The sequence below is a fragment of the Anopheles funestus genome, chromosome 2RL, assembly GCF_943734845.2.
Source record: "Anopheles funestus chromosome 2RL, idAnoFuneDA-416_04, whole genome shotgun sequence".
NCBI classification, from domain to species: domain Eukaryota; kingdom Metazoa; phylum Arthropoda; class Insecta; order Diptera; family Culicidae; genus Anopheles; species Anopheles funestus.
This window is the reverse complement of record NC_064598.1, coordinates 6,109,520-6,130,990: the sequence shown is the minus strand read 5'-3', so window position 1 is coordinate 6,130,990 and position 21,471 is coordinate 6,109,520. Positions and strand designations below refer to the sequence as shown.

At 45.2% G+C, this 21,471-nt stretch overlaps 2 protein-coding genes across 10 annotated transcripts; one reads left to right on the top strand and one right to left on the bottom strand.

Moving 5' to 3' along the window:
• Positions 1–16: 16 nt before the first annotated feature.
• On the top strand, positions 17–3,457 carry LOC125764231 (biorientation of chromosomes in cell division protein 1-like 1). Its single transcript, XM_049428225.1, has 4 exons — positions 17–169; positions 365–634; positions 699–1,642; positions 1,706–3,457. Exons 2-4 carry the CDS (start codon positions 402–404, stop codon positions 3,316–3,318), a joined length of 2,790 nt encoding a protein of 929 aa, XP_049284182.1. The 5' UTR covers positions 17–169; positions 365–401; the 3' UTR covers positions 3,319–3,457.
• A 101-nt stretch (positions 3,458–3,558) lies between these two features.
• Positions 3,559–21,416, bottom strand: LOC125764233 (ABC transporter G family member 20). 9 transcript variants are annotated; one of them, XM_049428228.1, is made up of 12 exons: positions 21,197–21,415; positions 18,865–19,241; positions 11,827–11,975; positions 8,317–8,613; positions 8,035–8,254; positions 7,562–7,929; positions 5,731–5,965; positions 5,279–5,643; positions 5,122–5,210; positions 4,835–5,011; positions 4,664–4,750; positions 3,559–4,594 (listed from the first exon to the last, which is right to left on the bottom strand). In XM_049428228.1, the coding sequence occupies exons 3-12, from the start codon at positions 11,934–11,936 to the stop codon at positions 4,383–4,385; spliced, it is 2,160 nt and encodes a 719-aa protein (XP_049284185.1). In that variant the 5' UTR covers positions 11,937–11,975; positions 18,865–19,241; positions 21,197–21,415; the 3' UTR covers positions 3,559–4,382. The 9 variants fall into 9 exon arrangements, with proteins under 9 accessions (XP_049284185.1, XP_049284184.1, XP_049284192.1 ...); XM_049428227.1 differs by having other exon boundaries at positions 21,217–21,415; XM_049428235.1 differs by lacking the exon at positions 18,865–19,241 and having other exon boundaries at positions 21,217–21,416.
• Between the last annotated feature and the right edge of the window lie 55 nt (positions 21,417–21,471).

Here is a 21,471-nt window from a genome sequence, read left to right as displayed (position 1 = left end):
AATCTTGGGCTGTACCGACTGTCAAACTATTGTCAAATTTACAATTCGTGTCGGCGTAGTTTGTTTGTATGAAAAGTTTCCTGTGTTTATTAAAAGTTCTCTACTGTAGAAACAAAGTGCATAAATTTTGTGTTTCATGTAACGCATACGTTTAACTATATTTAAGGAGGTAGGTACTATGGTTGTTTTCACATATAAACATATAAATCTTTGAAAAAACATCGGTTCCATAGCATTACGTGGTGCGCAATTATGCTATTGACTCGGTGGCATTGAGCATCGCGTTGATGAAAACAATGTATTGATAAGTTTCCATGCGATTGATTATACTCCATTTTTGTCTATTATTAATGTGCACGCGTAGCTAAAGTTACACACCTTTCCGGTGTACCGTAGCGATCATGATAGACGATCCGCATTTTATCGACGCCATGGTGCAGGAACTAAAGTCTCAAGGCCTTTTCGATCAGTTCCGGAAAGAGTGTTTGGCCGACGTGGATACGAAACCTGCTTATCAAAATTTGCGTCAGCGCGTGGAAGGTACGGTGAATAAGTTTCTCGGTCAGCAGGAATGGTCCGATAATATTCGGTACAAAAATCAACTGCGCGATCAATTGCGTAAAAACATTATCGAGTGAGTGTGCACAGTACGACGATAGAAAGCGTACCACATTACAATATGGTAATTATCTTTCCAGATCTGGATTTCTCGATGCCGGTGTTGAACGGATTGTTGACCAGGTGGTGAACCCAAAAATAGCCACCATATTCCAGCCGAAGGTAGAAGAAATTGTGTACAACTATCTTGGAATTGAAAAACCTAAGTCATCCTTCAACGGGAATGAGCATCCCTTCTCGTGTCCCGAATCGTTGCTAGAAGACCTGGAAGCGGTAAGCCCGGATTCGGACAAAAAGTCTGACGGATGCTTGACTCCTTCACCTCCACCACCACAACAACTACCACAACCACCGGAACCCACCGAAGAACCGGTAGAACATGTCGTGGAAAACATGGACATTGATGAAGACGATGAAGCGCTAGATGAATCGAAAGAACAAGATGATTTTGAATCGCCCGCATTCGAACCGCTGGAAGTGCGATCTCCGAGCAAAACGAAGGACGATATGAATGATTCAAACTCTTCCGTCATCAGCGGACTAACTTCGCAGGAATCGGTAAAAAGCGACGATCCTGCGGAGAGTCCTGCACGCGGAACTCCTACCAAGGAATCGAACAATGTGCCGCCAACCGACGAACAGGAGTACCCGACGACGAAAGATTCGGAGTTCAGTCAGGAAATTGGACCAACAAATGATTCTCAGCTGTCGCAGGTGTCCAGCAACAGTCAACTGCTGACAGCAACTGCACCATCCTCCAGTGAAGAGATGCAGCATTCGGAAGAAAATGAACGCTTGGACATTACCGAAGAAGCCCAAATGCCTACACTGTTCAGCAGTTCAATGGACAAAGTGTCTAGTTCCAACGAGGGAGAACACGAAGGAAATACAGAGGTTAGCAAGAAGATCACATTCGATTTCAAGAAAGATGAGTATGATTTCACCGGCACTGGACGCCCGTCGGCAGCAATTGCTTGTGCTGAAGAGAGTTATGGCGATGCTAATCGAGAGCGCGATCAAGAAGGTAAGAAATTAGATTCAAATTTACGTTGCGTTCAATTTCGCTTACATTTTCGTCTCGTTTCAGATGATAGCACCGCAATGGAGACCCCGATGGAAACACCAACAGACACGCCCGAGAAACTTAAAGATGATATCGATCAGCCTAACCTCACACTGCAAGACGAGGAGACGTCACAATCGGAACATTCGCTGAAAATTTGTGAAGACACGTTCAGTGACGAAAATACGAAAGATTCACGCTCAGAAGAAGCACTACCATCGGCCCAAGACAGTCCTTCGAAGGTGAAAGGACTGTCCGATGCTAGCAGCTGTAGTGTGAAGAGTGCTGAAGATGCTAAACATATTCCATCAATCGCACCAGTTAAAACCGACGAAATCCCGATCGAAACGGAACAAAAAAGGGATGAAGAGGAAGTGAAACAAGAAGAAAAAAACGACGAAGAAAAAGTCGATGAGAAGATTGATAAAACAATAATGTCAAACGTAGATGATGATCACTATCAGGAACATAACAAACACCAAAACGACCGTCGATCGAGTGATCGCGATTCGGAAGATGGTAACGATAAGCACGGTTCTGGAGGATCCGGTCCTCCACCGGCGTCCGTTGATAATCGTAGCGCTGAGGAGAGATTACCCTCCGCACAGGAATCCAACGAAAAAGTTCCCGAAAAGGAAAAATCCCCTGCAAAAGATGCTGTGGATTCGGTTCCATCACCAAACGACAAGGAACTGGATCGCAACTGTCGTTCGGTGACACCAACGAGTGGCGGTACGCCGATCGATTCGTCCTCCTCCGGCATCCAATCAGGTGACGATTCGGAAAAAAGTCCTGAAACATTGAAATCGTACAACAAATCCGAATCGATCGTACTACCAGTGCAACCGGTCGTGATCGATCAGATGCTTACGAGCGGGGATGATTCGAAAATTGAGCGTCTGCTAAACGGCGAAACGCAAACGAACGATGCCACGTTGGAATCGCTGCAAAGACAGTGGAAATCAACGGAGGGCAAAATTCGGAAGCCAATATTTGCCTCGAACTTTTACGAAGCTCGTCGCCTAATAAGGGTGCGCAAGCAGATCCAGCGGCACGAACAGAAATGTCGCGAACAGGCACTGGCAATGGCGAAAAAGTACATCAACGAGAACAAGGCTTTCGCCGGACGCGGTATGGAGGATCAGGGTATCGAGCTGGAGTTTGTGTGCGATGCAAAACGGAAATCACCCGGACCGTTGATATCGTCACCCGTACCGAAGGTGGAACAGCCAACGGTGGAAGATGCACCGCAGCCAGAATCCGATCCCGAGCTGCTGTACTTCCCCGAGAAGGACGAAGTGTACCGGTGCGATGAGAAACGGTTGAACTTTTTGCGCTCGACAACGGACGGTGTTACGTTTGGCAAAAACTTTAAAGTACAGCACTACAGTGCGATGATCTGTTCGCTTGCCGTTTCGACGGCGTCCGTACTGCGCGTTTCCAAACGACCCACAACAAGTGCTTTCGCGAGCGCAAAAATTAGACGTACCGAACCGATCAATGGGATAGTGAAAAAACTCGATCTGGGCACCGAATCGGGTGGCAAGAATGGTACCAGTTTGGCTAGCAAACAACGCTCCATAAGGAATCGCTTGGTAGAGAAAAGCACTCCACCATCCGTGGGAACGGATGCTTAGGGTAGTATGCTTCAGTTGTAAGTCAGACAAACCACCATTGTGCAGTTTGTTAAAGTGTTTATAGATATTAGGAGAATGTTTAAGACATGTGTTTGCTAATGTGGGAATTAATAAAAGTGCAGTTAAATTTACATCAATATTATTTGCGTTTGAATGCGACTGATTTTAAGTAATTGTATGTTTGATACTTGAGCCTTTTTATGAAACTTTTAACTTTTTTTTAAGAACAAAGATAGAACCTGTGCGGGATTTACTCCTATTTAAGACTTACACAGAACTGTTTATCAGTTTCGGAAATTCAATGAAATCAGTTAGCCATCCTTTGATCGACGTTTGAACTCAACAACAATGGAAATCACCAGTTTTGTAAGCATTTCTGTTTATTTTTCTCATTACATAACACAAAATAAGCAAAAAAAACATATTACAAACATTCTTAGACCTAGGACATAGACAGACTTCCAACAGATACTTACATCTCTACCACTGCTATTCATTCGCGTACCAGGCATTACTAATAGAAGCGTCCTATCTTGTTTTGGTTGCACAATCTCTATTTACTTCTGCACTCTATTACTATTCCTCGCCGGCCATGCATGTGTATATAACTCTTTTGTTACTTAAAATTAAACACACACAAAACCAAACACTCGCCTGCCGTTTGTAGATCCGCGCAAGTGCGGCCACAATTAGCAATTAATATTAATGGTCTATGTACAAAAAGAAGCATTCACACGTGCTGACTAAACAGCGTTTTTGTTTCTTCCCAACGTGTGGCCAGGTTGAGCAATGGATTGGGGAACCGTGGGGTGTAAAGAGAACCTATACACCAGAAAAAACCCGTGTTTTGCACTAGCACTTATTCACTATCAACTAGTATTTAGCGCGGGGAATGGGACTTTAGGATATTAAGAGGGGTAGGGTGAAGTGAAGAAAGTAGAGCATAAAACTTATATCCCAGCGAGTTGCCCTGTTATCATATTAAATACTATAGATATATAGCTGCTAGCCAAAAACATTAACCCCAATCCCCATTAATGGTACCCCTTACGCTCCGGGTTGAACTATTTCTTTATCTTCAACCCAAGCAGGCACAGTAATAGTAAGCTTATGATCCAAACGCCTACCGCGCCGTATCCCATGTAGACTTGCGAGTTGGTAATGCTCCAACCTTTCGTTAGAACGTTCCGCACCGCTATGGACGGAATGGTGAATGGGAAGCAGTATGCAACGTACTGCAGATATTGGGGCATACCCTCCAGGGGCCACAGGATACCTGTAAAAGGATAACACAGCTTAGTAACTGCCAGACTCGAACGAAAATCGTACCGTACGATCATCTTACCACAAAGAATGATCATGGGATAGAAGCTACCGGTCGCCATAAAGTTGGCAGTTGAATGTGCATCACAAAAGATCGATATTAGTAGACCTGGAACGGGATCGTATATTAGTTTTCAACACAATTTCTCACCCTCTTTAGTGGGTCGTTTAATTCTCGCTTTTTTACACCTACCGTACAACATTCCCGCGAAGCCTAAAAGCATCAACAAACCGACCACGGTTATGTTGCTTCCCTGGTTCTGTGCATCGAAGAGGAATGTGGCGAGCAGAATAATTTCTAGACACTGTAGCAACATTATGGACGTTTGTGTGATAATGTGCGCCAACAGCAGTTCCAGTGCCGTAATGCCTATGTGCGGAATGGAAGAGCATAAAAGTAGAGAGAGAAAGAGAGAAGCACAAGAATATTAACATCACACAACTCCACTGATTCGAGCATACTGATGTAAAGGCACATACCGGCAACGATCGTTCGATCCCAAACTCCTTCTAATCGATCCGTGATGAAGATGGTGGCAGTAATCAACGTGGCCAGAAAGAAGATCATCCTACAAGAAGCAAACGTCCGCATTACGCATCACTTATTAATTAACCCCCCTCCATTCACCACACTTACGTCATTACGACACCCGGTGCCATGAAGTCGGTAAACTCCTCATCGAACGTGCCGTACACGGGCGTCTCAAAGGTGATCGGTATGTTGGCAAGCTGCTTCGGCAACCGACAGTCGGACATGAGACTTTCGGCAAACTCACGATACGTTTGCAGCAGCTTCTTCTCGATGAAGAACGTAATCTGCTGGTCCGATTTGTCCAGATACACCTTAATCTCGGACGTGTGGAACGAACCGTCGTCCGCGTCCCGCACATTGTCCCGCACGTCCTGCAGCGATTCGGTGAAGTTTTCCGAGAAATGAATGAAGCCAAGAATTTTACCCTTCCGCGCATCGCGATACGCATCCTCATATGTGTCGTAATATTCCTGGAAAAGGTATAGGTTGAAGCAATCGTGGATAAGTCACACGCTACACACAGAAAACTAAACTCCATCTTATGTTCCCCATCATACCTGAATCGCTACACTTCGGTTAAGCTTCTCCAAAAATCGACATGATACTTTGTACAGATCACAGTCGTAGTCCTCGCGATAGTAGGTGGTTATGAGCGACTCGTTGAAGCACTGCCGAATGTTTGTCAGCTCCTCGTTCACGATCCCTAGCCGCAGATCCTTCGGGTTGCCACCGACCGCGATGTAGAAGCTTACCAGCTGAAATATCGGATACAGGAACAGGAAGACCATCCCACTGTTTCACGGCGGGGGTTTCAAAGACACCGGAAACGAAAACAAAAGCGCCCGGTTACATGTAAGCACAGCTGGTATGTACACACGATCAGTTTGTTTGTTTGAAGATCGTTTTGTTTGATTGTTTGTTTTTTCTTTGTCGATGAGAGTACAGGGTGGAAAAATGAACGAAACGTGCTGTAGTTGTTCGGTCGCGTTCTACGTTCTTGTACTTGTAACGGCGTCATCTAGAAAAAAGGGCTTGGTTTGGGAAACTTTATTATGTTACATTTAGCGTAGTTTTGGTAGTAATAGTTTACATCCAACGACGATTCCTTTGTTGCATTTTGAGTGAGTGCGCCTGGCAGTATGCAGTACGGTTTTCATAATCGCCAGTCGACATATAGGTTTAACAGGCCAAACTAACACGTGTGCACGTTTCTTCATGCATTTCTACCTTCACTAAGTTTAAGTACTTTTTGGTGGTTATGGTTTCGTGAAAAAGATTGCCAACTACGCAAAACGGCTTTTCGCATTGACGTGCGCACAAAAGAAGAACAATTTTGGTTGTTCCTTTCTATTGTGTCACTTTACGGATCCAGAATTGATTGGGCACGGAACAAATATTGACCAACGAATTCATCACCTTTCAAGTGAGTTTGTTCACAGTTGTGAATATTTGTTTAAGTTTTGAACAAACGTCATAAATTTTGTCGGCGTGTTCGTCAACGTCGATTTTTCAGGTTCTTAAAATTTGCCAACAGCTCAAATAAGTGTCCACTCTTTTGTCGTGTGACGCAGGTGTGATGCTATAAAAATTAAAATTTTCGGAGTGTAGTAGCGCATGTTGTAAGTATAGAATAACCGTGCAGACATATAAGTTTGGTCTGAGAAATCTTTAAAGCAATACCGTAAATAGGAGTTGTGCATACTTTCAGCTATAATTAACCCAAAAAACCAATCCACTGAACCTCGAGCGATAAGTGTTCATTTGGACTTTGTTGTAATGTAAGTAATAAATATTGTTACAAATTCAGATAACTTTACTAAATTATTGTTTTTGTCTAGTTATAGAAAAGATCTGATACTGTAACTCATTATATACAAGTTAGTAAATTTGAATGAACTACTTTGCAGCAGAGTAGTATTGGTTCAAAGAAAAAGCAGCTAAGAAAAGCGCCGTCTTCAAAGACGTTATATGTTTAGTAGTTATATGGTTAATAGTCTACTACTGTTTATAAGTTATATACAAGTATTTTGGCCCCAGTTTCCAAAATCTCCAACATACAATCCACACAAACGCACTGAAACGTCGCACTTTCCCGTGCGAATGTATGAAGTCATGTGTCTTATCGGTCCTGCTGTGTCCGTTGCTTGATCGATGAAACGTTCTATGAGGGATGGATAATGGAGATGGCGATGAAATGTAGTACAATATTCGAATGTAAGCATCTGCACTGGCCACACACTTCTTCACATCCCACTCAGCCTTTCCTTTCAAACAATACCACACACACACACAATCACACGCACACATTTATCAGAAAATCTTTTTTTTAGACCAGTCTGGAAACTAACGATACGTTTCCAGGCCACAATCCACAACATCGCTACTCACGCCGGTTGTCGGACCATTTGGAGGAAGTTCTTCGACAGCAGTGCATTCATGCGCCGTTTGCTTGTGAAGCTGACCAGCTCCTTGATCGTGCTGGTGAGAGGTTTCCGTTTTTCCGCGAACAAACCTCCCCCGTCTTTCGTCTTCTGTTCGTTGGTCGTCAGCGCCGGTATTACCTTCTTAAGGTCTTGGGCGCCCGCAATCGCTCGGAGCGTTTGCGTTTGATGTGTCGTACGGTCAGCCTCCTCGGAGGGACCATGCTTCTGGCAGAGGTTGAGAAAGGCCTCCTCGAGCGACGTGCAGGAGAATCGCTCCAGGATGTTGGTCGGTGTGTCCTCCGCCAGCAGTATGCCATTCCGCATCAGACCAATCTGTGCAAATGTGGAGGGATTCGATGTGGAAAGCGTTAAGTGTCGTCGCTTGGAGTGATCACCGCTTTGCCTCGGGAAGGTTCCGAATGACCGCAAAATACTTACAAAACCTGCCTGCTTTGCCTCCTCGATGTAGTGTGTCGTTATAATCACAGCCATTTTGCTTGTACTTGTCGTTTCGACTAGGTACTGCCATATCTTCTCGCGCAACAACGGATCCAACCCGACGGTCGGTTCATCCAGTATAAGCAGCTCCGGTTCGTGTACCATGGCGGCAGCGAACGAAACCCGCCGCTGTTGACCACCGCTACAGTTGCCGACGTACCTAGGAAGATTGTGGACAATTGAAACGAATCCTCCCACGGGGAAGAACCACCTTACACTTACCGATCGTCTCCAGGCAGCTCCAGTAAGTGTTTCAACAGTTTGTACCGTTCTCGAATCTTCTCCTTCGACATGCCATATATTCTGCCGAAATAGTAGATCGTTTCTTTGATGCTGAACTCCTCCACGAGCGCGATATCCTGTGGCATGTAGCCGATCCGTGGCCCCGGAACGCCCGAACCTGCTGTGCCGGGTGTTCCGCCGAGAACGTTAATTTCGCCATCGTTGAGAAACTTTCGTCCCACGATGCAGGAGAGTAGTGTGGTTTTGCCGCAACCGGAGGCACCCAGAAGTCCGTAGCTGGAAACGAATTGGAAAGTTACGGAAGGTACTGCGATATTCAAGAATTCTTTCAAAGTTTCCAAGATAACTAACTATTGGTGCAGCTATTCATCAACGTTTAAACTCACTTGGAACTCAGTTTAAAAACACTTACAAAGGTTTTCACTCACGTTCGAGAGGAATACCCCCAGAAGAATTTCTGGACCTTCAACTATGGACCTCAACGATGAGCTATGAACTCTGTATAGTAGCTCATATCAAACTGGTCTGGCTCTAATTGCCCATAAAAAAGTAACCAGTTCGTTAAGACCAGTTTCAAGGATAAAGATGAGTTAAGATCAAGATGATGAGACCAGCAGAGGTGAACAATGGCAGAAAGTCTTGCAACTGGTAACAGGATCTTGAATAGAGAAACTCTTGAGAATTCTTGTTTCTGTTTTCCAAGGAAATTTAAACTTTGTTAGCCTGGGGATCAGTACGCTTCAATGTGTTATCCGAAATGAATACCCAATCATTCAAGGTGTAAAATGCAGTGAAAAGTCATACAGGTGTTCAAGCGGGGATCACATGCCTAACTCGACCAGCGCCAACCCTTAAAATCGAAATACATTAACCCTCCTTAGTTAGCAGCCAATCAGCCCCGCACGTGCCCAGCCGAAACGATTAAGCAATGAAGTCAATAAAAAAATAGAAAACGACTTAAAAACCAATCGATTAGAAGGAGGTCAGAGGGTTTTTTTTCATAGTTATTTTAGAAGAGCGTGTTCGAAGAGTAAGAGAAGAAAAACCTAATCAACCAACAAAATAGTGTGACTCATTTCCTTCACCCCATCACGAGCCCTGCAAATGTATTTTGGTAGCCAGATAGCCGTAATTTCGGTTATGTTGTGTTTTGAAAGCTGCAAAAATGTGGCTACCAACCGCACGCGTCGACCAAACGTGGACACTTCACTAACGATCGACGAGTGACTTTACTAAGGTGGGTGCTTTATAATGTTGAACACCGTCTCTAGTGCGATTTCCGTTGCTTGTCCGTTGGTGGACAAGAAAAAAAGGGAAGGTTATGGTTTCGGTTCACTTTTCGCCTTCCAGGAGGTTCTACTTTGTTCGGCTGCATTACATTATCTCACGGTCTCGTTTGAGCGATTTGAAATGGGTCAGACTGTTGGTTGGTGGGTACAGTGTGTGATGAATCGGGGACGGAAAAGGCAAATGGTCAGGTAATTAATGGCACCTATTAATTAACGCGGGCAGGCTGTCCAGCGTTGTCACCCGTTCGTGTTGCGGTAAGAATGGAGATATTAATCCACGCTATGTTGCGCAATGTGAAACAATGCATTTACAACAGTTACAATAAAAAAAACACCATCACCGGCTTTGATGGTTACGGTGACACAACGATAGTGATGTATGCTTCAAAACGGTGGGAAATGGTATAACCCTCCACGAGGAAAGGAGGTGTTTCCATTAACGATCCTTATCTCTGGATAGCGTGCATTTAATAGAAGGGCAAGATTGTAGAACTCGTTTGTGATAATCGATATTATGTTCTATCACCAATATTATCTACGGGTTCAACTTCCTCTAAATGCACTTATCATAATCATCGTACGATTATCATCGGAGCCGAGTTTCGACGACTCGTACCCGATTCCTACATTTCCTTGTTCCATCTTCAAACATATTTTCCCCGACATCTGAACCGGTTCTCTATGACACAGTGTGCCACGATCGGGGCCATAAATCGAAAACCCAACGCCTCGTTTATGTAACCGGGCTTTTGGCAATATCTCCGAAAGCGCTAGACGTAAAAAATCAGTCAAAGTGAGTCGATGGAATTCAGACTGCACGCGATCGTGCCTGGAAAAGGGCGAGGGGGTTGTTCACTTTGTTTCTTGCATTCATCCATCTTTAAAGTCTTAAGACACACCACGCACAACGCATTCCTATGAAAGACACACGCGCGTTGTCTGAGCTGATCGCTAAATTTCTTTCTGGCTAGTTTCCCTACAGCCCATTCATCATCGATGCTTCTTGGGTCGCTACGCAGCCGTGTTTTGTTTCCATCATTGGCGAAGATGTAACCTTTGCCGCCTTCTTTTCTTCCCGACCATGACGAGAGCTATGCTGAAGATGAAGAGCCTCACATATGCAGACAACACGAATGTCCGCGCGTACATGGAACGCATGGCCTTGACATGTACTTTTCACACTGGGATAATGTGTTAATTTTGTTGCTTTATTTCTCTCCCTCTTTTCCACAAAGGAGGAGAAGAAGAAGAGAAGCGCAGCCATCATAACCAGTCATGGAAGGACACCTCATTCACATGTGGACGCCTTACAAGGAGTTCCCCAATGTTATTTAATTTTCTAGTAAGCTCTCACCAACCGAGAAATCTCTTACGACAAAACAACAGCATCACGTCCCCAAGGGTTGCGTGATCTTCGTTCGCATTTACGTGTCTGAACTTGGGTTCGAAACCTCGGTTGCATTGAAATCAAACAGAACGTATAATTTCCAACCTTAGTGAAGAATCCTCGAACGAGCGGCTCTCGGAAGGAAATCTCCCGCCCATCCGAAGGGTAAGTGAAAACGGCTTTCGTTTCACCGTGTCGTAGCTGATAGCATTCCGACCGATTGTAAATATATGCATTTGGAAATGGAACAACACAGAACCGATCGTAGATCTCGTGCAGCTGAGGGAGAATTTGTCGTTGACCATGAGCGACTCAATGCCCCAATGTCGAACGCAGGCGACGAACGGCACCGGCCTGTATTCCGGTGCCGCATGCAACGACGGCGGTTTGAGGCACATTTTGTAATGCTACCGGTCTGGAGGACGCCCACCTGGTCTGGTCGCGTCCGTATCCTTGTATATACACCTTACTTGAACTTCAACTTTAACCTTCAAACGCTCAAGCTTTCCAATGGTTGTCAACAATGGTGAGCATCCATCTTTCCATCGGCATCCTTGGCACCTTGGTTGCCGGTTCGGCATTGTTGTGCCCATCCTGATTTCCCTTGTGGAGGGTATCGTGGAGGTATGGTTCATTTAAATATTCCTAACCCCCATCACAAACACACCAATATGCCCTTAAAAACTGACCAGACCGGTGCGTTACCACGCAGGGATAGAAAACGAGAATCGTACCAAGCAAAAAAAGAAGGTTCACGAAGCGAAAAAGAAAATGGCAGTGCCTGAAACACCTGGTAACGCTAGGACCACTTACATCGAACCGCGGGTGACGCTCATGTTGAGATGATTCAGAACGATCTTTTTGTTCGGATCGTTCGCCTTGCCGTAGTATTTGTAGCCGGATATTACTTCCACCGCAGTCATCTTGGTGCCGCTTGTTTTGCCGTTTGCGTTCGTTAAGTCCTGCAAGAAGGTAAAAGCGAATGGGAAAATTATAAGCCGGTTCAAGAAACTGTTCTCAAGGACACTGAGTGAGTGGAACCGATTAATCAATGTAGGAGCAGAATGAAATGTACACGGCGTTTCTCTAGCTTTAGCTCGGGGCAGAACAGTTTGTTAGTAATCGGCGTATGTACCTATTTAGTATCTAATTGCACTGTTGCAGCAACAAACACACTCGATGTGGTGGTCAATATTTGACGTTAAAGTAGTAAACATGGCAGCTATAAAATCGGCAGATCTAAAATCACAGCAGCGAGGAACAGTCTCGCACGTGGACTTCGTGTGAGCCGTGCTGATTAGCAAGAAGGTGTGATACAAACAACTTGTAACTCGAATCTCTTCCTTCAATACATACAGTTTCATTCTAAGGTGCCCTAAAATAGATGCTCAGAATGTCTGGTAGAATGAAATATAGCATCCCATCCCAGGTGGGTATAATGAAGAGGGAATTGGTGCTGAATTGTTTTAACCAACGAAACTGGTTATCGTTCAGGACCAATTCCATCGGCATTGTGTTTTTTCATTGATGCCTTCGAGTGATACTTCCTTTAATAGCTGATTAAAGTCACAGAAGCGTGGGAGCTTCAAGTCAGGCGAATATAAAACCCCTATTTAACGAGAAGATTTGATCATTTCAACGTCTTACGAAATGAGATTCAAATAAATACAGGAAAACATTCTTTGATCTTTTTACGGCTATTGCGAGATTTATGAATCTACAGATTATACTTTATCAATGTTTCGGTACGCAAACAACTGCCATTGTGCGCGGACACAATAGAAGAGAAAGAGACGCTAACCAAGCTGCAAATAAAGTGTTTCCTTACATACCCAAAATGCACGTCGATTTGTTTTCCCCCTGTTTACTAATTACTCATTTCAAATGTCATCACAGGGTAGACAGTTGACAGTGTAAATATTGTATTTTTTGAACAATTCTTCATCCGTGCGACACCTGTCTGTTGTCTTCTGCATACATAACCCGTCTAGCCGGTTTTCGGCCGTATGCCCATTCTGGTGAGAATCTTATGATAAACAGCATCAGCCTTCGGCGTTGCGCACCCGTAAGACATATCGTCACAAAACGAGCTTTTTCTGCAAGGGTCATTAACCAGCGGCTACTAGGTCAACGAATTCACCCAAGGGGAATAGGATGAATTGCGGACGAAACGCGCGCGCGCACACACATTTCTGCCGCGTTTTGGCCTCGTTCCGTGCGGCGAAAATGCGAAGCAAAAGCAAAATCGAAACAAACCCCGCACCGATAATGGCATGAAGGAAAGCGAAAGACGCACCGCGAATTCACTTTCCTTGAGTGGCCTCGAGGGGCTACGCGAGAAGGAATATAAACGCGAGAAGGAAAACCGAGAAATGACGGCGTTTGTTGCGCGAAGCGTACAGGGAATGAGACATGGCAAATGGCCGGATCGTAATCGGAATGGAGGATGTGGTGGCTGCGTTGACAAGAGAAGATGTGGAAAGCTTTCACATAACGTCGTCGGTTGGTGGCAGCAGCCCGGGACGGTGAAGATTTCACGTTCACTTTCGTTCACCTTCGCGACCAGAGACCGGTGCAAAGCAAAATGTAGGTTGAATGACGCTGGCGGCTGGCCGGTGATCCAGTTTCGTTTCATTCGGCGATCGGTGACGTAGCAGAGCAGCACAAGCATTCCGGCGGCTCTGGCAGGTCAAGCAAATAGAAGTGTGCTCGCGGTGAAGTTATTGCGACTGTAGCCAAACTACACCGCAAACAACGACGAGAAGAAGGATGGTCCGAAGCGTAAACATCGCAACTCAGCAAACAGATCACGAAGGAACTGCCCATTCCGTACCGAGTGGCGATCAAGTGTCGCTGAAGTCACCGTGACGCTATTCGCAAACGAGACACACACACACGGGACCCCAAGCAGCACACCTTTGACAAACAGACGTACCGAGACTGTTGGGGAGGTACGTAAATTCGTGCGCTAGTACTAGCTTTTTCAGCAAACAAATCGTTCTCAAAAGTGTAGCGTTCCCAACCTGCCTGCGCATTAGTGTGCCCCCGGTCCCGTCCCAAAAACCCATACAGCGGTAGCTTATGTAAGTGTTCGACGCGCACTTCGCCTCGGATTTCGGCATCCGTCTCATCGGACCGATCGGGTCCGAATTGTTTGGCGTGTGTCGCACCATGTCGCACACAGTGGCGCATCTGTGCGATCGAACGATGATGTAAGTGTTCAACGATTGCTTCTCGCTCTCTCCGCCATTTTTCTTCCCCATCGCCTAGATACATTCTCTGTGCCGCAAGAGGATCACACAGCGTAATGCCGGAATGTGGCAGATTCGATGACCAGATCGGGTGTAGTGTACGACGCACTTTGGACGGCGCTGTGCAAGACAACATCATCCACTGCCCTTGCGCGTTTGTCGCTGGCGATTAATGAAGCAAACTTGAACATAATCACACCGTCCAAGGTCACACCGTACGCGCGCACTGGTACGTGCGAACATAGCACAACTGCCAATTGCGACTGTAAGTACGCCTGTTCGCCCCGGTACGTACCGTGGTACACAGGCTTTGTGGAAGGACAAATCTGACAGCCCCGATCGATCGATCATCGCGCAGCCGATCCTGCTGCGTACGTACGCAATTCTGTGCTTCCCAACGGAGGGTAAACCGGTGGAGACGTAACCTGTTCGAAAAGCTTCAAGGGTACCACTCCTTCAGCCGGGTTTACGAGACCATACAACCACGCGGAAACTTGCGCCGTTTTGCGAACGGATATGCAAAAATGTGTGTGCGTTTTTTTTTTTTTGGGGGGATCTTCACACACCACCATTCCGGTCCGATCGGTTAATTCGATGAAAGTGCACACCCCGTGGTAGAGTGGTTCCACGGCGCTCACACGTAATAAGCTGAATTTATGCAATAGAAAAGCGGTCATAATTGGTGCACCATCCGATGATGGACCGGCGGGGGTTGTATTAGTTTCTACTCTGCCCGCACTTAATTGGTTCACAGTTCACTACACGGCTGCGGTTGCGCCATCTCTCGTTACCTGCGCGAGTGTACTGAGTGTGAGTGTGTGTGCGCGCGAGTGTTTAGTACACCTAAGTGTACCGTACCAAGGTGATTAGAGACGCGTGTGGCGTAGTCACCCGAAGCCTTACTACCATCCTGAGGAAGGAGTTAAACGACCAAAAGGCACGGCCACCACCTTCCTCTCTTTCCTGCAACAATCCTTTGGACATGATATCCATCAACACACACACGCACACTGGTGATTGTCCGTCCATGTGGCAAGTGTCTGTCAGCGTGTGTGTCGTGATGCTTTGCAAAATCCTGTCCATTTCCAAATCGTATCATATCACTCTCACGGCCTCAATGCCACCGTGGTCATCTAATGTACTCGCACCAGCTTAGAACGCAATCCGCGTTCTCCGTAGAACCGGCTGCCCGTTGGCTTGGGTCTCGCTGCCGTGTTGCGAAAACCCGCACCAGCTGCTCCAAAGTGGTTTTTCTTCCATTCGCAAGTTCATTTACTTTTTGCACCGGTTTACCTTCAAAAACAAAGGCCCAAAGGTGCAACCCTTACCTCTTTTGGGAGGGGAGAGGGCATTGGTTTGCCGCTTTGGACACCACGAGCAAATGTGTGTGTGTGTGTAGATCCTTAAATATGGTGTGCACCGCTGTGCAGTGTATGGCACGTGTGTTGCACAATGTTCGTACAACATCCGATTGGCCATCGGAATGGATCGATTCGGAAATCGCGTATGGTGTGATGTTTTTTTTTAATGATGCATTTTTATGCGATTGCTACTTAAATATGTTCTCGATATAGGGGGAGAGAGAGAGAGAACATTCTAAAGTGTGTACTGAGAAGGGGAAAACATGGAGTCGTTGCAGTTGCCTAACAATCTCTGCAATTCAAAGCATAATTCTTCTACTAAACTGTTACTTTTATTACTGATTATTTTCTTACTTATTTACATATTTGATTTATTACGTGGTTAATGATCTTTTCATTCTTTTTTTAATTCATTTTTTTATTATAAATAGCAGCAACGAGTTAGCTTTAAATGCCAAAATATTAAAATAAAGCAATCATTTCTTTAAGCCCAATTAAAATTCATTTATTATACACCGATCGACTATCTTTACTATCCTTAATTTAATAGGTAGATGTAGGTATATGATAAAGAGAAGAAAAAAAAAACGATCATGATTACACACGTTACGCCTTCTTATGTAAGCATGACGCACATTTCCGCCCGTGTTTTGGAATCATGCTCATGCAATGCAAGAACCTTCATAGTACGAATTTTAAACACTAGACAACGATTAATAAGACGCTTTACGCTGTAAATCAATTTGCCTGATGGATGCTTTGCATTAGGAATTCCCTTTTAATCATACATCAGAAAATATGTAGCATTCCAAGCAATAGAATGCGTGCGATTAAAAATGTAAGATATATACAGCAGCGCAAAAAAAAAAACAAACAGCCAAACGCGATCGTTTACATCACTGCATTCATCTTGTATTATGATGCGTTAGATCATATGCTAAATATTTTTCGTTTTTTGTCTGTATACTTCGCTTCCTGCTAAGTCCCAACCCCCCACCGAGGATAGATTGATAAATATTTAAATAACTCATTCACATCCGCCACAGCCGATTGAATCGAAACGTCTTCCAGCAGCAGCAGCACACACAAACACACCCCCGGACAGCGTGACACACTTTATTGTGACATCTGGGTCGCTTTCCGGGACGGGACGTTCGATTACTTCAAGATCACACCAGGCGCACCCTTACGCGTACCGGTTATGGTGGTTGGAGGTTGCGGTTTTGCTTACAGCTTCAAACCCGATCGAATACCTTAGTGAAAGAGGCAAATCCAAAAATAGGAATAAATAAAAAAAAGGCTCAAAAGTAAGAAACCGGTCGCCTACATATATCACTCGGAAAATTAATCCTCCCTCTCCCTTTTTTTGTTTGGGATGGAATTTGGAGCAAAGCCGGCTTCAAACCACCTTCGCTCTCGGTAATTAAATCCCAAAAGTCGAGGTCTGTACGCAATGTAAACGCAAATGGGTAGATGATATTTAAGTGTGTATCATTTTTTTCCATCTCTCATCAGATCACTCGGAGGTGTCTGACCTGTCGATTAGTTCAAGTAGCGCCAAATGCCACCATTAAAATCCACGCCAAAGTGGAGGGTCTTTTCCTAGCCAAAAGCAACTACAAAAAGCCACCCTAATTACATACAATCTATGCATACGAACCGTTTTTCCGAAGTATAAATCTACCGCATCAAAATAGAAACCCGCTATGGGAGGAGTAATTTGGCGATAGATCGAACCGATCGATAGGAGCCGGCTTCATCCGGTGGAGATAAAAGTAATCAACAAACAGCAACAATAACGAGCAGCGATCGCAATTTCGGGACACTGACTTTACACCCCGCCAGCAGCTAGAAAAGCTGCCAACAATAATTACCATCCTTCCCTGTCGGTTCTCCAACCAAACTCCGCCACAATCCAACGGCATGAATCACGGACAGTCGGAATAAATTAGGCATGTCGGCGTGTGCGCGCCGATAGCATCCATTTCCGTCACCGTACCGTACACCGAATGCAATTACCCGTAAAGCAAACATGAAACCCAACCACGTTGTGTGCGGTTTTTTGTTGTAGCCTTTGCTTTTTTAATGCTCATCATTTCGCGATCATTAATGTGCGATCACACCAGTGCGCATGGTTTAAGTACGCGCACGCAGCTAGTATGACATTCGCACACCGCGCAGCAAAACAAGAAAGAAACACACCGAAAAGCCGATGTCCTCTGCCGGTTTTCCATTGCCTCCCACCGTTGAACCTTTTTACAAGGGAAACGGGTGGGTTTGGGAAAAGAGGGAGATCGGAGGTACACTTTCGATCTCTGCCTTGACTTGGCGGGAAAGAGCATGACGCTTGCGCGCGCGCGTTTGTATGTGTGGCTGTGGAGTGCACCACGTTGTCATAACATTTCAGCTGTCGCCGCTGCTTGTTGTTGGCATGTTGCATCATAGTGTGTTGGCAAGGCCATCGGGGTTGCTAAGAATAAGAAAGTCGAAAGAAATCGTACAACCTCCCATGCCGGGGGATCGATTTTTGTTGTGTTGTTTGCTTCTCTCACCGTTCAACATCGGACCAATCCCCCGTTTCTCATTTCAAGATCTTTCACAAACTATCTTTTTCTACCATTTTTCCTTCTTCTGAGTGATAAAATTGAAAAAAGCGAGCAAAAAATTATAATAATCAATCTAATCGTAACAAACGGTACAAAAGACTTCAATCGTAAATATAAGCGACGAACCCTTTTTGGAAGGCGTTGAAGTCGTTCGGTTGACATCAAGCGACGAACCCCCCCGCTCGGAAGGCGTTGAAGTCTTTCGATTGTATCAAGCGACAAGCCTAAGCTTTTGGTAGTCATGAACACAAGCGACGAACCCGACTTTCATCGGTTGAAGTCTTTTGATTTATTTCGAACAAAAACGACGAACAAAATGCTGTAGACAACAAAATCGCGCTGTAATCAATTGAAAACACTGTAGCCGCTTGTGTCACATTCCAGCCACACTAAATACTACGCACAGTTTAATAAAAAAAACACTACCAAAGGACAACGAACGGTGAAATGGATACATAATCGGGACACCAACCAAAGGGGGCCGCACCAATGGTACGAAACTAGTTCAAGTTTAACCATTTCCCCCTGCCCGATCGTGTCCGAGTAGGTGGCAGTGTTGCTTCTTCTTTGATGTGAAGTGTTTTTCTCCCCATTTCCTAATGTGTTTTTATTAACATCATTGCATTGGTTTACCTTTTTTTGTACGCTTTCGTCTCTGGGACTCTGGTTGGTGGGATGGTGGAGAACCGGGCGACGGTGGGTAGGGTGCTGTGACCACCCGTCACTGCAACCGGCCTTCCCTTGCAAGTGACCGGCACGTGTGTTTGCAAGCTGTGAGCTTTTTAGCACTGTTTTTCTTCACTGACCGTTTCTACTAGGTACAACGCCGTTCACCTTCACTTTCGTTGAGGAGGTTCGCGGCACACACACGACACACACGCGCACACACACTCATACGCACACAAACACACACACACACGCGGTTACACGGTGTCCTGCACTCCTAATCCCCGTCACTTTGGCACGGTTTAAAGGGAGGGTGGATTTAACGCCGTATTATTGCTCGCGTGCTGGATGATAACGTCAAACGATAGGGGAAGAAACAAAAAACACACAGAAAGAATACAGTTAAACCATCGTACGGTTGACAACGATTCGGACGCGTGCTCGTCTGTCTGCGCTTCCTTCTTTTCGTTTTGTGCTATTTTTGTGGGCTTTCCTAGCTCTCTTCTATTTGTCTATGTCTACTCCACTGCGTGGAGTTTCGCGCGATCCGCTGCGTCACCGACCGTAGCTGCTCGCTGTGTGTGTCATCGATTTGATGTTGCTTCATTCAAGAAATTAGACAATATTCACTTACATAATACCCATCTCACGTAGCGAAAAGGAAAGCATTATGTAGTAAATATCGTCCCGATCGTCTTGATCGCTGATCGTTGGCGAAGAAGCAACCGTGAGTTGTTAGTAGCAGGCAGCTGAGAGAAGAAAAGACGCGTTGATAACGTGCCACCCTCCGCTCTGACATCCAAAAATATATGAAGAGATGAAAGGAAAAAAAACCTAGTGAACATAAAAGTGGAACACCACAATGAGCATTCACGATCGCGAAGTAGATGTTGGAAGGTGGGTACAAAGAGGGAACTGAAAATTGCTCAAATCCAATTAAACAAAAGAGGACCTGCACAGTTTGTTTTTGGTGTAGTCTTAAAATTAAATAACTATATTATTTAGAAAAATTTCTAAAGAAAATAAGTACTAAAATACTTGATCTCTAAAATTCACTACCAAAAAAAACACTTTTTTTCATGTTCGCTATTACAAAACCGCTTCTTGTTAAGTTTCTCGATTCTTCTAGCACCTTCCTTCGGCTGATTCGTTGTGCAAATTGTATGCATAATGTTTCTGCTTTTCTTTCACCAATTTTCCTTGAACACACACACACACACATCCCCTTACGCGGGTCTCCACTGCGTTAGTTTACGTGTTTTAAAAATGCATCAACATTCACGGTCACACAGTCGCAAAGGACCTTCTTTTCCGATGCTCACTCACGCTAATGTGTTTACTGGTTTTGAATCGTTCTCTTACTCGTTATTGTTTCGTTTTTTTTTCTTTGGCACAGTACATTTTTGTTTGAATTAAAAACAAAATATTTCTAGATTAATCTACTGCTTTACTGTTTTTTTTTCTTCTCTATTATTTTGTTATTTGTAAGACACACATCATTACACACAAACCACAGCCACAAAAGACCAACCCAGTCGGTCAGGGGGGCGTACAATCACCCGATACGATAATGGCGTGTGTATCTCGCACCGCTTGGACAGGCGTAAGAAATGCAACCTGCACACGGGTCGGCAGCACGAGAACCGCAACGCCCGAAAGACAACAAACGACAAAACTAAACTAGGCCGAGGCCGAAGTCCGGTCCAGTAAATGCCGAAGGGAATAAGGCGTGCACCGGTCGAGGAAAAGTACTGTCCCCGAAAACCGAAAAAAAAAATTTAAACACACACACACACAGACACACAAACGCATGTTCCATTGGGGATCGGTTTTAAAAATATCGCCACCACTTTTCCACCACGACGTACCATTGGCGGAGGGTGGTGTTTGGGTCAGTTGCCCTTCCCGAACACTGGTGGCAGGTTGCGCGATGGGAAAACCGTTAGCTCATTTCTTTATCGATTTCATACGATTAGAGGCACCCGGTTGAAAGGAAGAAAAAACAACAATCCCCAGCCCCAGCGTGTGACACACCAGAAAGAGGGAACAGTTTTGTTTTGCACTTTCGGTCGAAACGGGGAGACCAATTCTTCAACGAGCTTCAACGCTTGAAGCCAGTGCTGCCAGTTGGTTGGGAAATTGCACAACAGAAAGGAAAAATAAACAACACGATCTTCAGGGAAACCACTTTATCCATACAAAGACACACACACACAACGATCGGTAACAACGCAAGAAAATTGATCCACTAAACTGCACTCGAAAGCAAAAGGAACTCAAAAACGGTTCTCGGGCTTACTGCTGCGTAATGGTACGCACTGAAGTATCGGCGGGCGGTGGGGGGGGGCCTTGATAGCGCGGTCACATGCAACTGAGAATGCAAACTGATCTCCACAGACGACGAACTGTAACTGAAGCCTGCCACCGTTGGCCGATCCGAACCAACGTACATCCCAACGGTTGGGCTGTTGGCCTGCTGTCTCTCCCACCCCACTCGAGTCCGATACGCGCAGGTCGGGTGGTGCCTGGTCACGGTTACCTCATCGCGGTTTCTTCGTCCAACCAGTGTGCACG